At 35.3% G+C, this 15138-nt stretch overlaps 1 protein-coding gene across 4 annotated transcripts in view; it reads left to right on the forward strand.

Moving 5' to 3' along the window:
- Positions 1-897: 897 nt before the first annotated feature.
- The window catches only part of LOC126190770 (proton-coupled folate transporter-like), a 269533-nt gene continuing 255292 nt past the window's right edge, over positions 898-15138 (forward strand). Inside the window, exons 1-4 of one of the 4 annotated variants that reach the window (XM_049931298.1) lie at positions 979-1090; positions 1201-2187; positions 2270-2371; positions 2899-3036. In XM_049931298.1, the coding sequence (XP_049787255.1) occupies positions 1236-2187; positions 2270-2371; positions 2899-3036 (1192 nt within the window). In that variant the 5' untranslated portion in view covers positions 979-1090; positions 1201-1235. The other 3 variants (XM_049931303.1, XM_049931300.1, XM_049931299.1) reach the window with 3 other exon arrangements.

Here is a 15138-nt window from a genome sequence, read left to right on the forward strand (position 1 = left end):
GATAGATTATATATGTTGCAGAATTTTTCACTACTGCCTCACTGATCTCTTTCCTATATTGTATCACATCTTGCCCATCCTGCACATAGCTGTTATGCTAACAACCAATACTTGTGCGAGGTATAATGACATCTGAGTCATTTAACATGCTAGAATAATATTTCTTTCTTCCTGACAAAAGGAATATTCTCTCTCCCACATGTCACCTTGCTCTTCTGTTGTCGCTCACAGATGTATGTATAATATTGTGATAGAGTTGCATAGATATTAACTGTCACAAACAAAACTGCAGAAAATGTCCCCAATGGTCTGTCAGTATTAAATGTGTTATATTCAGAACAGAAACATGCAATTTACTTGTTCTTAGATTCATGCCATCAACATACCTCTGTGTATTGTGATATCTCTGAATGAAAAAATACTTTCTATGGAAATCTTTGCACACATGACTGCCCACAAATAAGCTGTCATTGTCTTGAACAGTAGTTGTAGTGACCATGTCAATAGATAATTCTAAAGATTTCCATAGGCTGAACATTTTAATATTTGCTAGGTCTTACCCTCCCCCCCCTCCACCCCCACCCCCCCACCCAGCCCCATCCCACTAGTTAATAATTTGCACTTATGCTTAATTAGTTTACTTTTATTTGCAATCTTGAGGTATTTATTTGTAAATGATAAGTACTCTTGTACACCATACATGTTACAGAACACTTAGCAGCTACATCTGTCAGGGAGTTACCATGTTAATACTGCTAGTGCGAAGTCTTAACACCTGAGATATGCAGCAGCTTTAAGAGCCAAGACTTAAAAAAAAAGGAAAATAACCACCTCATCAGAAGTGATGTAACAACTTTCTATTCTCCTCAAGGACATGACGATTTGGGTAGCCTCTTCTCTAGACCAGCCATTACTGTTAAAGGTCAAGGGTCAGCATCAAGGTATTTCCCTTATATTGTACCTCACAAAGCTCTTCTACTTTTTTATTTCTTGTTTTCTTGAGAGAACCTGTTCCAAAGCTTCAGAGACTCATCACTGGTTCTCACAGAGTAGTCATCTGTTAGTATTCCTTGTATACAGCCTATGCTTGGTAAGTCAATTTTCAATTCTTTTAAAGACCTCTTATACAGATTTTAGTTTCTTAAGCAATGTTTACTCCAATGAATAAATTTTGTGACCATTTGTTATATTTTTTCTCAGACTGTTCTATAACATAAGGTGTCTCTTGTGATTCAATGGCAGTGGAAAATGTTTGCTCTGAAAATGAAGAAAAGGAGGAAATCAACTCTGAACATAATGTCCAGTCAATACAGAGTCCTCCAAATATGACAGTCAAACAGAAACTTAGTTATATTTTCAGTAATATTACTGTGGAACCATTACTAGTGTTATATTTGCTTCCTATGTCTTTTATTTCATTGTCAGTTGACAACTTCAATCTGGAAAAAGCATGTCATGTGAATTTAAATTACAGTAGTACTGTTTGTAATGCTCTTACTTTACGTAATATTAGCTTTTATCAAGAAGAAGATAATGAAGCACAACATTTAGTTGCTAAAATGGCCACATGGAGAAATGCTTTACGATCATCATTTCCAGCTGTATTAATTATATTTGTAGGATCATGGAGTGATCGACGTGCCAGAAGAAAGCCTTTATTGTTACTGCCTCTGGTTGGAGAACTGCTCTCATGCATAGGTCTGTTACTATGTATGTACTTTTTTTTTGAGTGGCCCTTGGAAGTTGCTGGTATAATGCAGGGATTATTTCCTGCACTTACAGGCAGCTCAATGTTAATGATAATGGCAGTTTTCAGTTACATAGGTGATGTTACATCAGTTGAAATGAGAACATTCCGGATGGGGATTGTGAACATTTTAGTATTTTTATGTGTGCCAGTTGGAACATTATTAAGTGGAGTGCTTTTAAAAGTTATTGGTTTCTATGGGATGTTTTCTGCAGCAGCTCTTTCATACACTATTGGAATTTTTTATGGACTCTTCTTCCTTAAGGAAGGAAGAGAACCAATTGCTAGACCAAAAGGTACTAGCTTTTTTAAAGACTTTTTTGACTGGCGTCATGTTGTTCAGACAGTTTCAGTGGCAGTAAGAAAACGAGATGGGACACAGAGATTACGAATTTTGTTATTGCTGTCACTTTTCATTGCTGTTCTTGGACCAAGTTATGGTAAGCTGAAAGTAAACACAATTTATTTTATGATTACAGATTTATTGTTATCAGTTAAAATAATAAGATTACTTTGTTACAGGGGAGGCAACTGTTGTGTATTTATTTGTGAGAAATCGGTTTGGTTGGGATGAAGTGGATGCAAGCTACTTTTCAGCATATGCTGAATTTATTAATTTTGTTGGTTTGTATTTAATTGGTTATTTGATTAAGGTCTTACCTGAAGAGTTTTGCTTGAAACATACAATGATAATCATTAGGTTTTTAAAAAGAGATATACAATAAAATATCATAAAATTAGGTTAGAGTGTAAAGGTCAGTGTCTCAGTCATAATTTATTAGTTGCATGTTTATAGCCAGCTGCTCTAATGACTGCCTTCAGGTTGATACAAAATTCGAGAGATGCAATTATTTCAGAAGTCACATCAAAAACTTGTTATCAATATGAATAAAGGAGCGTGTGACCAAGATATTGTTTTTTATAATCTTACCTGGTACAAAGATAATCATTCTCCTCTGCAACTCCAAAGGGCTCCATGACTATTGAGAGTAACTGTTTTGCTCCTTAGTGTACGGTATAACTGTAAATAAACCAACAGTAATGTTGCCACTAAAACTGAATTTACAGTTTCACAGTTATTATCAAAAGCAATGTCTTCTATTAATTTAGATGTACATGTTCCTTATTAACATAAAATACTTTATTTTCAGGGACCCTTATCTTGATCAGCCTGTTCAGCAGGACTCTAAAACTAGATGATTCCTTAATTGGCATCATAAGCTGCATAAGTAAAATTCTTGCCAGCTTTGTGTATGCATTTAGCATACAAGTATGGATGTTCTATTTAGGTAAGATGCACATATTTCCAACCTAGAACATATAAAGTCATTAATGATTGATGGCGCAGTGACAATTAACCTTCATTAAGGGCTTTGGTGATGTGCATAAGCTTAAGATTCCTATATTAAAATATTTGAAACAAACAGTCCTGAGATTCAGCTAGTTCTGTATCCAACACTTTAAGCAAAACTCAGTAAGTCTTTTCTTCCATGCCACTGAAACCTTAAATTTTTGTGTGAAGCATGCAAACTCCAATCAGCCCACCAATCCAATGATTTTAACATTATTATTTACTAGATGTGATTTTTCTGGAAGATAACTGATTTATGCAGGTAGTGTGATGAAGAGGATTTAGCCATATGTGTCTTAGAACAGGGTTGAAGTAGGTCCTCCTACCTCCCTATCACCACCACCACCATCACTACCATCACCACCACCAGCACCAGCACCACCACCACTAGCCCACCACCCACCCCTCTCCCTCCCCATTAATTTGGAACAAACTCTTCTTAAGCACACTGTTCAATAGAAAATGATTTTTATTGACAACAGAAAGTACCATTAATGAGTAAATGTATGGAAAGAGAGTGCAAGAATTCCAAATTTTTGAAGTGCCTGTACAGTCATTCATTTTACACAGTCTTCACACTGCTTACATTTTCTAAAGTGTCACTTTCCTTTTTTAGATACATTCCCCAAGCAGAAAACTGAATATGTTAATAGGTAGTCAATGTATGGGGAAAAAGTCCGCTAATTAATCTTCAATTTGATGCAGCAAGTCATTTTTCAAAGTGCAAAACATGTTGAACAGATCTAAGTTTATCCATGTATTGGTTCCAATTTAACTTGCTGTCCTACCAGGGCCCATATAATTTTATACACAATGCTACATTTAATGTAAGAAGAAGAGTGGATCAGCAAATCAATTGTATTTTTTTTAGTCACCATAATGTAAGTGAGATTAAAATAAACTATTTGCTATGAAGCAGTTATAATTTGCTGTTTATGATATGGTTGCATTTGGGGCCTTATTCATAAGCAAACATTATGCATTTTGAACAATCTTTTAAAATCATTGGAAATTCCATTATGTCAGGGGGGAACAGGAACAGACCCAATCCCAAATTTTATGGTATTTGGGAGAAAAATTGTGAGAAATCACTAGTATTATTTTTGAAGTATCTTCCTTTCAAATTTATTCATTGTTATGCTCTTCTTCATACTGAAAGTACAGGATTAAATAATAGTACAGGATTAAATAGTACAGGAGTAAATAATAATAAGCATTTACTGCATGAACTTATACAAAATATCATCTATGTCGATATCTCATAGAAGCTAAAATCAATCACAGAATTTTACAAAATGTTTTCTTTTATACATTGTTGATAAATGTTCTTTCCCGAATAATCCCTACAAAGTCCACATGGAGCTGAAACATCTGTGCTATATTTTCTGTGTCATAAAGGCATCTGCTGGAAAAATCTAAGAGCTGCACACTGCCCAAGTAGGACCACGAACAGAATAGTAATACAATGCAAAGAATGTGTGGATCTGTGTGCTAACATTAACAAGAGACACAATTATTTATTTATATATGAAGACTGCCCATTCTGACTGTACACACGAGAATAACTGATAGAAATTAATTATATAAATTTTATCTCTGCTGATTTTCAGGACATATACTTTGTCTTTCTTAACAGCACATGGTAAAAACTTGATAAATGTTGATAGTTCAACATAATTGATGCTTAGCTGGTAAAATTCTTCTCCGTCATTTCTCATGGCTGACATCTAGAGGTCTTCTCGTTTTCCTGTAGAATATTGATAAAATATTTGGATCTGAAAGAGTTCACAGCTTTGATCTTGTTGTGTCATTTCTAATCAAAACAATGAACACATTTCAGTTTTCACTTTGTTGATATATTCTTGAAATTGTTTCACAGATTTTAAATAACACTTTTTCTTTGTGGTTCATAATTATAAAAAAATACTTTTGAGCATTGTTACTTATACATAATGGGCAACACTCAACAAACTTTGATCCCACACAGCCATACACAACTCCTCTCCACAGACTACTCCACTGTCGCCAATTTACTTTACCCATCGCCAACTTACTTTACCCAATTATAGTCCATAGATTGTTAAATATAAAGATAACAACACATTGGTTATATACCTCTCTGACATTTATGTTCATCAAAATAATCAAGACAATTTTTTTTATAAGAAATTTTTGCAAAATTTATGACATTTAATAAAAGACTATTACCAAATCTGTGAAAGAAATTTTGTATTGGAAATTACGCATGGTACATATAACATGATGTATATTGTCAGTGACTTCCTTTGTGGTGACCTCAAATGGATGGTGTAATGAAAATGTTCTGACTAGATCACCACAAAGGAAGTCACTGGCAATGTCCATGATATGGTAATGCAACACCACCAAATAAAAATTTGTGAAGTTTTTGAGACTGTAGGCATCCCAGCTGAGCAAGTGCATTATAACCTGGATGGGGAATTAACTATGAAGGAGCTGTATATGAGATTGGTGCTACAATTGCTCACAGTTGACCAAACGTGCATCTGGCACAATATTTCAACATAATGTGTGGTGATGTTTAATCATGACTGTTGATGATTACACAGCAAACAATCGACAAAGGCTGCTGAAAGTGCATTAAATAAGGCAAGGCTGGTAGAGTGTTTGCCACAATTTTTTGGGATTCCTAAGGAATAATCCTCAAAAATTACTTGGAAAAAGGCAGAACCATAACTAACCTGTTATGTTTCATTGTTAGATCTTTTTAAACTTGTGTTGCCTGAAAAAAGATCAAGGTTGCTATGCAAAAATGCTCTTTTCACCAGAATAGTGCACCATTCCATACATTAGTGATAACAATGTTGAAAGAGCATGAATTAGGCTTTGACTTGGTTCCTCATCCACCATTTTCACCAGACTTAGCCTCAAGTGATATCTTCCTTGAAACTTTGGCTTTCTGGGAAGAAATTTTCATCAAATGAGAAAGTAATAGTTGCAGCCAATGAGTATTGTGTACTGCTTGACAAAACCAATTTTGCTGATGGTATGAAAAAGTTGGAGGCCCACTGGACCAAATATATATCTCTCGAAAGAGATTGTTTTAAGAAGTAAGGAGAATTGTTTATGAAACAAAAATTTTTGCTTGCCTTTTTACCATACCACTCTCATACAGCACTGTCCGTAGAAAATCCCTTACACAAGCCACAGAGGGAGGCAAATAGCATGCTACACTGTGAAAAATGAAGTAATGTTTCATTGTAGTCTTATTTCTCCAAAAATTTCAAAGGCCCAGTAAACTGTAATAGATATGTAATTCTTATCTCCCTTTTTATAGATGGCTGTGACTATAGCATATTTATCATATTTATGCCTATCAGAAAATCTGCTGCCTTTATATTTGGTATGATGCCACTTTGAGGAAGAATATTGACTTAGGTAGCTAATTATTCCAATGTAACATCATTTCTGCTGCAGATATCATTTTGCAACTGAATTTTGTTGGTGTCTTTGTTTTTATTTGTTCATTTTTTATAATAATGCTGTATTTGGTTGCAGGCTAGAAGATTGTACAGAATTTGTGGTAATCGAGTGTCAACTCTTGAATTAGGGAGAGGTTTCCCTTCTTCATACGAAGATACTTCATTCATGTCTGCCTCCATAACGCACCAATAGCATTACTGCCTACCATGCGAGGGGGCCCGGGCTCAATTCCCAGCAAGGGACTGGGTGTTGTGTGTCCTTCGTCATTACTTTCATCATCATTGACATGCAAGTCACTGAAATGGTCAACTAAAAAGACTTGCAATATGGTGGCCATACACTGAAGAGGATATCCTGGCCAATGAATGCCATACTATCACTTCATTTTTACTTCATTCATGTGTGATACCCATCTCTTGCCCCTGCCTCACTTTCAGTTTACCCTCGTTTGTTGTAGCAGAGACTGGTACTCAAATTGTGAAGGAATGTATTTAAGAAAGAGCTAAATTTTTTATCAACAACACTTTATAAATCTCTTTCTAATGTTTTTCCTGTAATTTATTTTTCAACATTGTAACTTGAGTCATTAGTTGTGTTTCTTTTCCATACCATTTTATTGTCTGCATCTAAGAAATTGACATATTCTATTAACATTACTTGACCATCGTTGTCACAAAAACTATTTGATATCAGATTTGTATCTCAATAACCTATGTCTTTTATGTCCTAGAAAAAGCCTTCAGTCTCTGTGTCACTGTGACCTCCAATCTGTGAAAAATTTATATCAAGTACTGATTCAGACCTGGAAACCAACAATTCTAGTCATCATCGATTGATATTACACGTAAAAAACAATATTGAAGTTTCCATCCATAATTAATCTCCAAAATCTATGTTTGTGTTCATACATTACAAACAGTAATGCTCCATCCCCATATGGAGGATGGGAAGCATTATTGCTTAAATGCCTCTGCATGTTATAATTCATCTAACCTTTTCTTCATGGTCCCTACAGGGGGTTGTAATACAATCATAAATTCATCACTTTAAGTTTGATTGCTACTTTGTAAATACATTTTCACAAGTAGTTTGCATCAATTTTGAATAATCTGCCAGTTCAGTTTTTTCAACATCACCGTGATGCTGCCTCCTGAGACAAGCGAACCTGTGACCATATTCCATCATTTTTCAAGAATGCATCTGCGATATTACTAACTTGCAAAAGATTTAATAATATCCGAGATGCACCCCAAAAAATGATGGAATATTTCATCCACCAGGAAAACTTCAAGAAAAAAACCTGTGACCACTTGTGCTACCCTTCTCTGTCTATGTTCAATAGCCCCTGTTAATCCTATTTGGTACAAGACCCACTCAATTGAGTAATATTCTAGACTGGGTTATGTATATGTTTCTTAAGCAATCTCTTTTGTAGGCTGACTGTATTTCTGGGTATTCTACCAATAAACCGAAGTCTGCCACCTTCTTTATTTATGACTGGGCCTGTGTGGTTGTTCCAGTTAATATCCTGCAAATTGTTATACTCTGGTATTTGTGTGAGATAACTGATTCCAAGTGTGACTCATTGATATTGCAATCATTTTATGAAGTGCTAAATTCTACATTTCCAAACATTTACAGCAAGTTGCCAATCTTTGAATCAAGATATGTCTGAATATTTGTGTAGCTTTTTTCAGGCAATTTTCATCGCAAGTAATTGCCTCATCTGTGGAGATCATGAGGTTACAATTAATATTGTCTACCAGGACATTAATACACATCAAGAAAAAGCAAGGTTCCCAACACATTTCTTTTGCACATACCTGAAGGAACTTCTATTTCTGTTGATAGCTCTCCATCTGTGATAATACACTGTACGTACTGGGCAAGAAATCTTTAACCCAGTCACAAATTTTGCTTGGTAACCCTTGTGATCAAACTCTTGATAACAAGCATAGGTGTGGTATTGAGTCAAATGCATTTTGGAAATCAAGAAATAATTTATGTGCCTAACTGCCTTGATACATGGCTTTCAGAATGTCATGTCAGAAAAGTGCAAGTTGGATTTCACATGATTGATGTTTTCAGAATCCGTGCTGGTTGGCATGGAGATCATTCTGTTCAAGATACGTCATTACATTTGAACTCAGAATGTTCTAAGAACCTACAAAAAATGTATGTCAAGGGTTTCTAATGGCTTTTTTTACAAATACTTCTACTACACATTTTGTAAGCTAGTGTGACTTGTGCTTTCTCCCAAACAATGAACACAAGTTTTGCTCAATGTATCAATGGTATATTTTCTTTTAATCCTATCATCGGTCTCTCTCCAATTACTTGATAGCATTTATAATAGTTGCTACTGGTGGTCTGGAAACTTTAAATCCTCTTATTAGTTTGTATGCATACTGCTCCAATCTCAGTGCACAACAATCAAAGAAGCTGTTCAACAAAACTTTCACACTTGAATCATCTGAGATGTACACTGTAATTTTTTTTACTTATAATCATTCCCCTTTCCCCTTTTCTGGTTCTAATATGATACTGGTACTAACTTATTTTAGGTATCCAAATGTTTGTGTTACATTTAAGTTATTTTCAAGTGGTATTTTGATTAGCACTAAAAAAAACCTTTTCAGTCCATTCTTTTTATTTATTAATCTTCTATATGTTTTCATGAAAGACATATTTTTTTACATATCCATGGGTTTGTCCAAACTGCAGTATTTTCTTTATAACTAACTTCATATATTTTTTTAAATGTTATTTCATCCTTTCTCTTTTGATTTTGGTAATGCATTAGACTTTATGGTCCTGGTCATGAGTAACTTTTTGCACTATACAATTCATTTACAGTTTATGGAATGAAGATAACAAATCACTCAACAGCTGAGATGCTGAGTTGATTGTACACCCATACATCAGACTGAGGAAGTTGCTACCTTTCTGATAAATTCTGTTTGAGAGCTATAGGATACACACATATAGACACACACACTTTTATTACTGCATTGTTTGAGTTGATTAAATTATGCCAGCACTGCAGATGACTGGAATGAGGGGCTGTGTGGGATGAAGTGGAAAGAAAGAGGGTGCATAAAGAAAGATAGCTGATGTTTGGCAGAGAGATTCAGCAGATGCATGTCACTGGAAATGCCACTGGTAAGCAGGCCCTAATCCTAGGCAGGGAAAGTCGTGTTTGGCACATAACAATGTGGAGGAGTAGAGTAGGAGACTGTGGAGTTGAGTGTATGAGTGCATTGTGGTTCAAGGAGCATGGGTAGCAATGAATGTAGGGGAGGGGATAGCAGAGATTGAACCCAGGATGATTACAGAGTCGAAGGTTGTGTTCTAAGAACACTTCCCATGTATGTGATTCCAAGAGATTTCTGCCAGAACAGTTACAGGATTGAAAGATGTGTTTCTAAGGACAGTTTCCATCTATGTAATTCCAAGAAGTTGGTGTTGGGATGAAGGATCCAGCTAGCAGGTATGAAGCATCCACTGAAATCAAATGTGCTATGGTCAGTAGCAAGTTCCATTACTGGGGACAGTCAACTCTGCTCTATGACACAGTTTAGTGGTGGGCATTCATTCAGCTGGACAGCTTATTTGTGGTCATGGCCACATAAAATTATTCTTGTACAACATGATAAGCCTGTGACTGTTGTGGTGTCGAATGTTGTAATCTTACCCCTCCTTCACGTCCTTTGTTGATTGTCACTCACTTCAAAATTAACTCTTTTTAATAAGCATTGAGAGGAGTAAAATGTACAAAAAACTTTTATACTTACCTTTTTTCCTTGTAGTTGGCACCAGTTCTTCATGTCTTTGTGTCAATTCTTGAAGCAGAATTTTTTATTTTATTTTATAGGTTCTTGCAGTTCCAATTGACATGATAATGCTGAACGCCTGCTCCATAATTTCTGTTTCCGAAATTTTTTTCTATCACATTTTTCTATATCACACTGACTTTACAATTCCTACTTTAAAATCAGAAATCACATTGTTATTGCCAAAATTAAAAACATGTCTGATCACAACAGAAACATGCCCACTACTATTGATTCTGTGGTACTAACAATACTCCAAATAGTTCACAAACTACCTTGACAAGTGACTTTCTATTAATCTATATCATTATTTTGTAAATGTATCCAGAAATAAATTTGATAAATATCATCCAATTGCACAGTTAATAAAAGGAATTCTAAGTGTATCAGATATTTCATAATTTCAAATGTTTCTAAAAGAAGAGTAATTTGAACGGTACATACTGATTTAGTACATATCGATTGTAACAACAAAAATAAGGTAATTACTTTTTATGGATTATAGCTTCAAATATACCACATCATGTACAAAATCGTATGAAATTCTTTTAGAAAAACAGCCGAGATAATATTAACCTGTTTAAAAGGTAAAAAGTATTTTTGGTATCAATAACTTCTGTTGAAGATAGGTAATGTTGGAGGAAGATGTCCCTTTACAATGTTCTGGATGGGTGTATCAGATAGGTCTTGCACCTTGGTCTTCCTCAACAGTATGACCAGGATTTCATATCATCATTTCCAGTAATGAGGAGCATCATACACACAATACTTCTCACTTCTCTCAAAATGATGTTGTCACCCCCACTATCTAATAATATGCCAATCCACCTTTATGTCACATCTACTTCCAGACTTTTGTCATGTCTTATTCATCAAATAAGACAATTACAACACAAGATAAAACAAAATGTCAATTCTTCAGGTTACCTTCCATTCAGAAGGCTGTTGCATGCAGCGACTGTTATATTGACTTGTAAATAAAAAATTTCAGCTATCACTAGTCCTTTTTAAATTTTATTGGAGGATCTAGATTTCAGCTAGAATCTAGCCATTCTCAATGCCCTATCATTTTTGATTAATGCATGTAATGCCTGTTGGTTGGGCTTCATCCACAGTTCATTGAATACTGTGGATGAAGCCCAGATTGCTGAAATCTATTATTTACAAAATATCAATTATATGCATGTATAGAATACTAACACTTTACACTACTTGTATTGAAATTGTATTTGAGAGGCTGCTGCACTTTCTGCAAAAGTGTACAAGAAGCATATAAAATTGTTTTTATAACATGAGAATAAAATCAAAGCAATTTATTATCATTAAGGTTCATTCTAATTATGCTATAGGTCTCTCTCTATAACAGCAGTAATGATGTTTGTTACCTTACACCCTGTGACATCAGTTGCAGTCAAAACGGATAACACATCAAAATCTTATTGGATATATAGGTACCATTTTCATATCACATGGATTTGAATTCAGCTTGAAAGATAACACAGTTGCTGTTAATTTTGTCCCAAGGGAGGTATTGTTAATTTTTAAAAGTTTCGAAATTAAACTGAAACAACTGGAAACAGTCCTGTAGTCATCTGAAACATATAGTTCATGGTTCTGTGTCACTCAGATGGGTTGTTAATTGCAGTCACTGTCACTACACATATCTTCAATATTTTGAATTGGCAGTTAATTGTAACTTACAGTTTCACAGTCTCCAATGCTTTCACATGTTCCAGGAACTCCTTGTGTGAGACTACTAAAATGTTCCATCATCATTCTTTGGCATCTGTGTCCTTACTGTTTCTTGTCGAATCATGCTAATTTTTTTATTACTACAGGGTCAGTTTTCACCCACAATTCAAAAAAGCATCTACTGACTGACTTATAACATTGTTGTTGTTGTGGTCTTCAGTCCTGAGACTGGTTTGATGCAGCTCTCCATGCTACTCTATCCTGTGCAAGGTTCTTCATCTCCCAGTACCTACTGCAACCTACATCCTTCTGAATCTGCTTAGTGTATTATGTTTTGACAATAACCTGCTGTCTGCACAAATGCGCATCCTTTTAATAGTCTTGCCTGTTATGATAGCTCTATGTTCTTACAATTCAATAAACAGATTTTAAAATAAAAGCCTTAATACTAACAAATAGTAGAATGACACAATTAGAAAATTAATGTTTTTAAATAATAAGTCCAATTATTTGTATACCTAACTTTGATGCAGTATGATCTGAAGTCGGCCTCTTTCAATCTTGAGGCTTCAGTATTGACACTTCACATGGGTATCACAATGTACTGAAACTGGAAATACCAAAATCATACAACTCAGAGGAACAAATTTCTGTTATAAGTTTCACCCAGTTTTATGCTCGGAAAAATTAAGAATGACACTGGAAAGCTAGGTTAAAGAATGGAAATTCCATTTTAATTAATGTGCGGAACCTACTATCCAGAGGCTGGGTTTTATACGGCTACTAAATAGAAAGATATACTCATTTTTCCTTACATACCTCTTACTTAGAATCCCTTACATATGATCATCTGTCTCAAACCTTCTCAAGTCATTTTATCTCCAGTCGTCCTTTAACTTCTCTCCCCATTAAACTGAAGTTAAATTATTATGACTGAATAATATGTGGTTACTTGAATGGAAATTTCTGTGTGAGAGGAGTTGCTTCCGCAATATTCTTAAAATAATTATCTCCCATACTCCCAGGTATTAATTTAATTCCTGTTTGAATTGCCAAGTCTATAAAGCAGAATGATTAATGGTATGTAAATGGCAGTTACACATCATAACTATACTCTGCCTCTCGATATCAAAGTCAGGACTGGAATAAAATTTTTGTGGCTCTGCATAATTCTGGTGATTATTGATTCTTAAAATAGTCAGAGGCACAATCATAAGCCATGGGCAGGCTGTCTTGGATGCTATGATGTACTCACTCTGCAGCACGGGAATCAGTGTTCAAGTTGTGTGTTAATTCCAATAAAAGTACAGAAACTAATCTCTCAAAATAGAGCATAAACAACCATGGTGCAGGCTTTACTGATTTCCCAGGATGCAAGGTTCCCTATGAGTTATGTCACACCAAATAATATTCTAAGCCATAAACAAGGGAGAGTTAAAAAAAATTTCATTCATGAAACTATGTCTTTCCATAAATGATCTTCATATCTACATTTCATATATTATCCTCTTTTATGAGACAAATTATTATCATAATTAATCAAATTACATTCTGTATTCAAAATGGCAGCTTCCAACAATGCCACTAATTACAGTTCAGGTGCGATCATACCATCCATTTCCTGTCCTGAATTGTGAAATCAGAAGTAAGTAAGTGTATAAAACACATAATGTTCACATTATATCCACAGAGTTTTGTATCATGAGTCAGAGATAGTCTCTCTCTCTCTCTCTCTCTCTCTTAGACACACACAGTCGTAATGAGTCTTTGATCCATTTAGACCATTTGTGCAGTTAAGCATAAGCATTTGCCCTAAAAGAGAAAAAGTAACAAGTAAAGTGTGATACTACAATCGTTAGAGCAGGTCAGTCTCTTCTAGTGTGGGGCCTGAGTGATATGCCCCTCCTTCCCAACCCTCCCAAACCTAAGCCTCTTTTCTTCCAGAGGAACGAGCTAACTGTTCTGAAACTTAAAATTTGTCTGTCAATGGTACTTGTGAGCCATTCTGTATCATTGTTGAGTATTTATCAGAACATACAAATATTTCAAGATGCTGTGTACATGTAACAAATCTTGCTTAACTTACAAATTGCTACTGCAAAAAAAATTCTCAATCAGAATATTCATTTCTTAATACCATTCTCACTGCATTCTTGTTTTCAAGTAACAATTGTGTTGCATAGTGACAGATTACCATTATGCTCTGTTAATGTGTTAATTCAATATTGTCAAAAATTTCTTTCCCATTGCAGCTTTATGCTTTTCCTTTCTTGTACAAGTTTATTTTATGTTCTTCATCATATTTTTTTCTGATATTTTATTTGCTGACAGTTTGCCATGCTAAACCTCCTTCACATCCACATACAGCCTGTTGTATCCAATGTCTTGGACACTGAGGTGGCTAGTAATAATGCAAGTAATTAGAACACTCTGAATAAGCAAAACTAAACTAAACTAAACTGTATCCAAACAGGTCGTGGAAGACCCAATGGTACTGATCAAATGCCTTGTCATCCTCAGCTTATAGACATCACTGGATGGAGATATGGAGGGGTGTGGGATCAGCAGTCTGCTCTCCTGGTTGTTGTTGGTGTTGGTGACCAGAGCCACTACTTCTTGATCAAGTAGCTCCTCAATTTGCCTCACAAGGGCTGAGTGCACCCTTCTTGCTGACAATCCTTGGCAGACTGGACGGTCACCCATCCATGAGTTAGACAATCCCAATAGTGCTTAATTTCTGTGATCTGACAGGAACCAGTGTTAGCAATGCACTAGGCTGTTGGCCATTTTGAATAAGTAATACTTTATTAATTACAACAAAACTTATCTTTGCTGACCAGGCTTGGCTGTAGCTACAAAACTGCACACATGGACTGGTAATTCAGAACAAACTGAATGAACCACAATTACTGAGCGGCGAATTGATACAAGTTCAGAATGGCCATACTGTGGCTTCATTATAGTCACTAGAAGCCACAAGTTCATAGACAGTTGTTGACACAGTTCTGATAGCGTTGGTGTGTAGGCACCATTCACAGGAGACGGAAGTCTCT

Source organism: Schistocerca cancellata, chromosome 6 (genome assembly GCF_023864275.1).
Source record: "Schistocerca cancellata isolate TAMUIC-IGC-003103 chromosome 6, iqSchCanc2.1, whole genome shotgun sequence".
NCBI classification, from domain to species: Eukaryota; Metazoa; Arthropoda; class Insecta; order Orthoptera; family Acrididae; genus Schistocerca; species Schistocerca cancellata.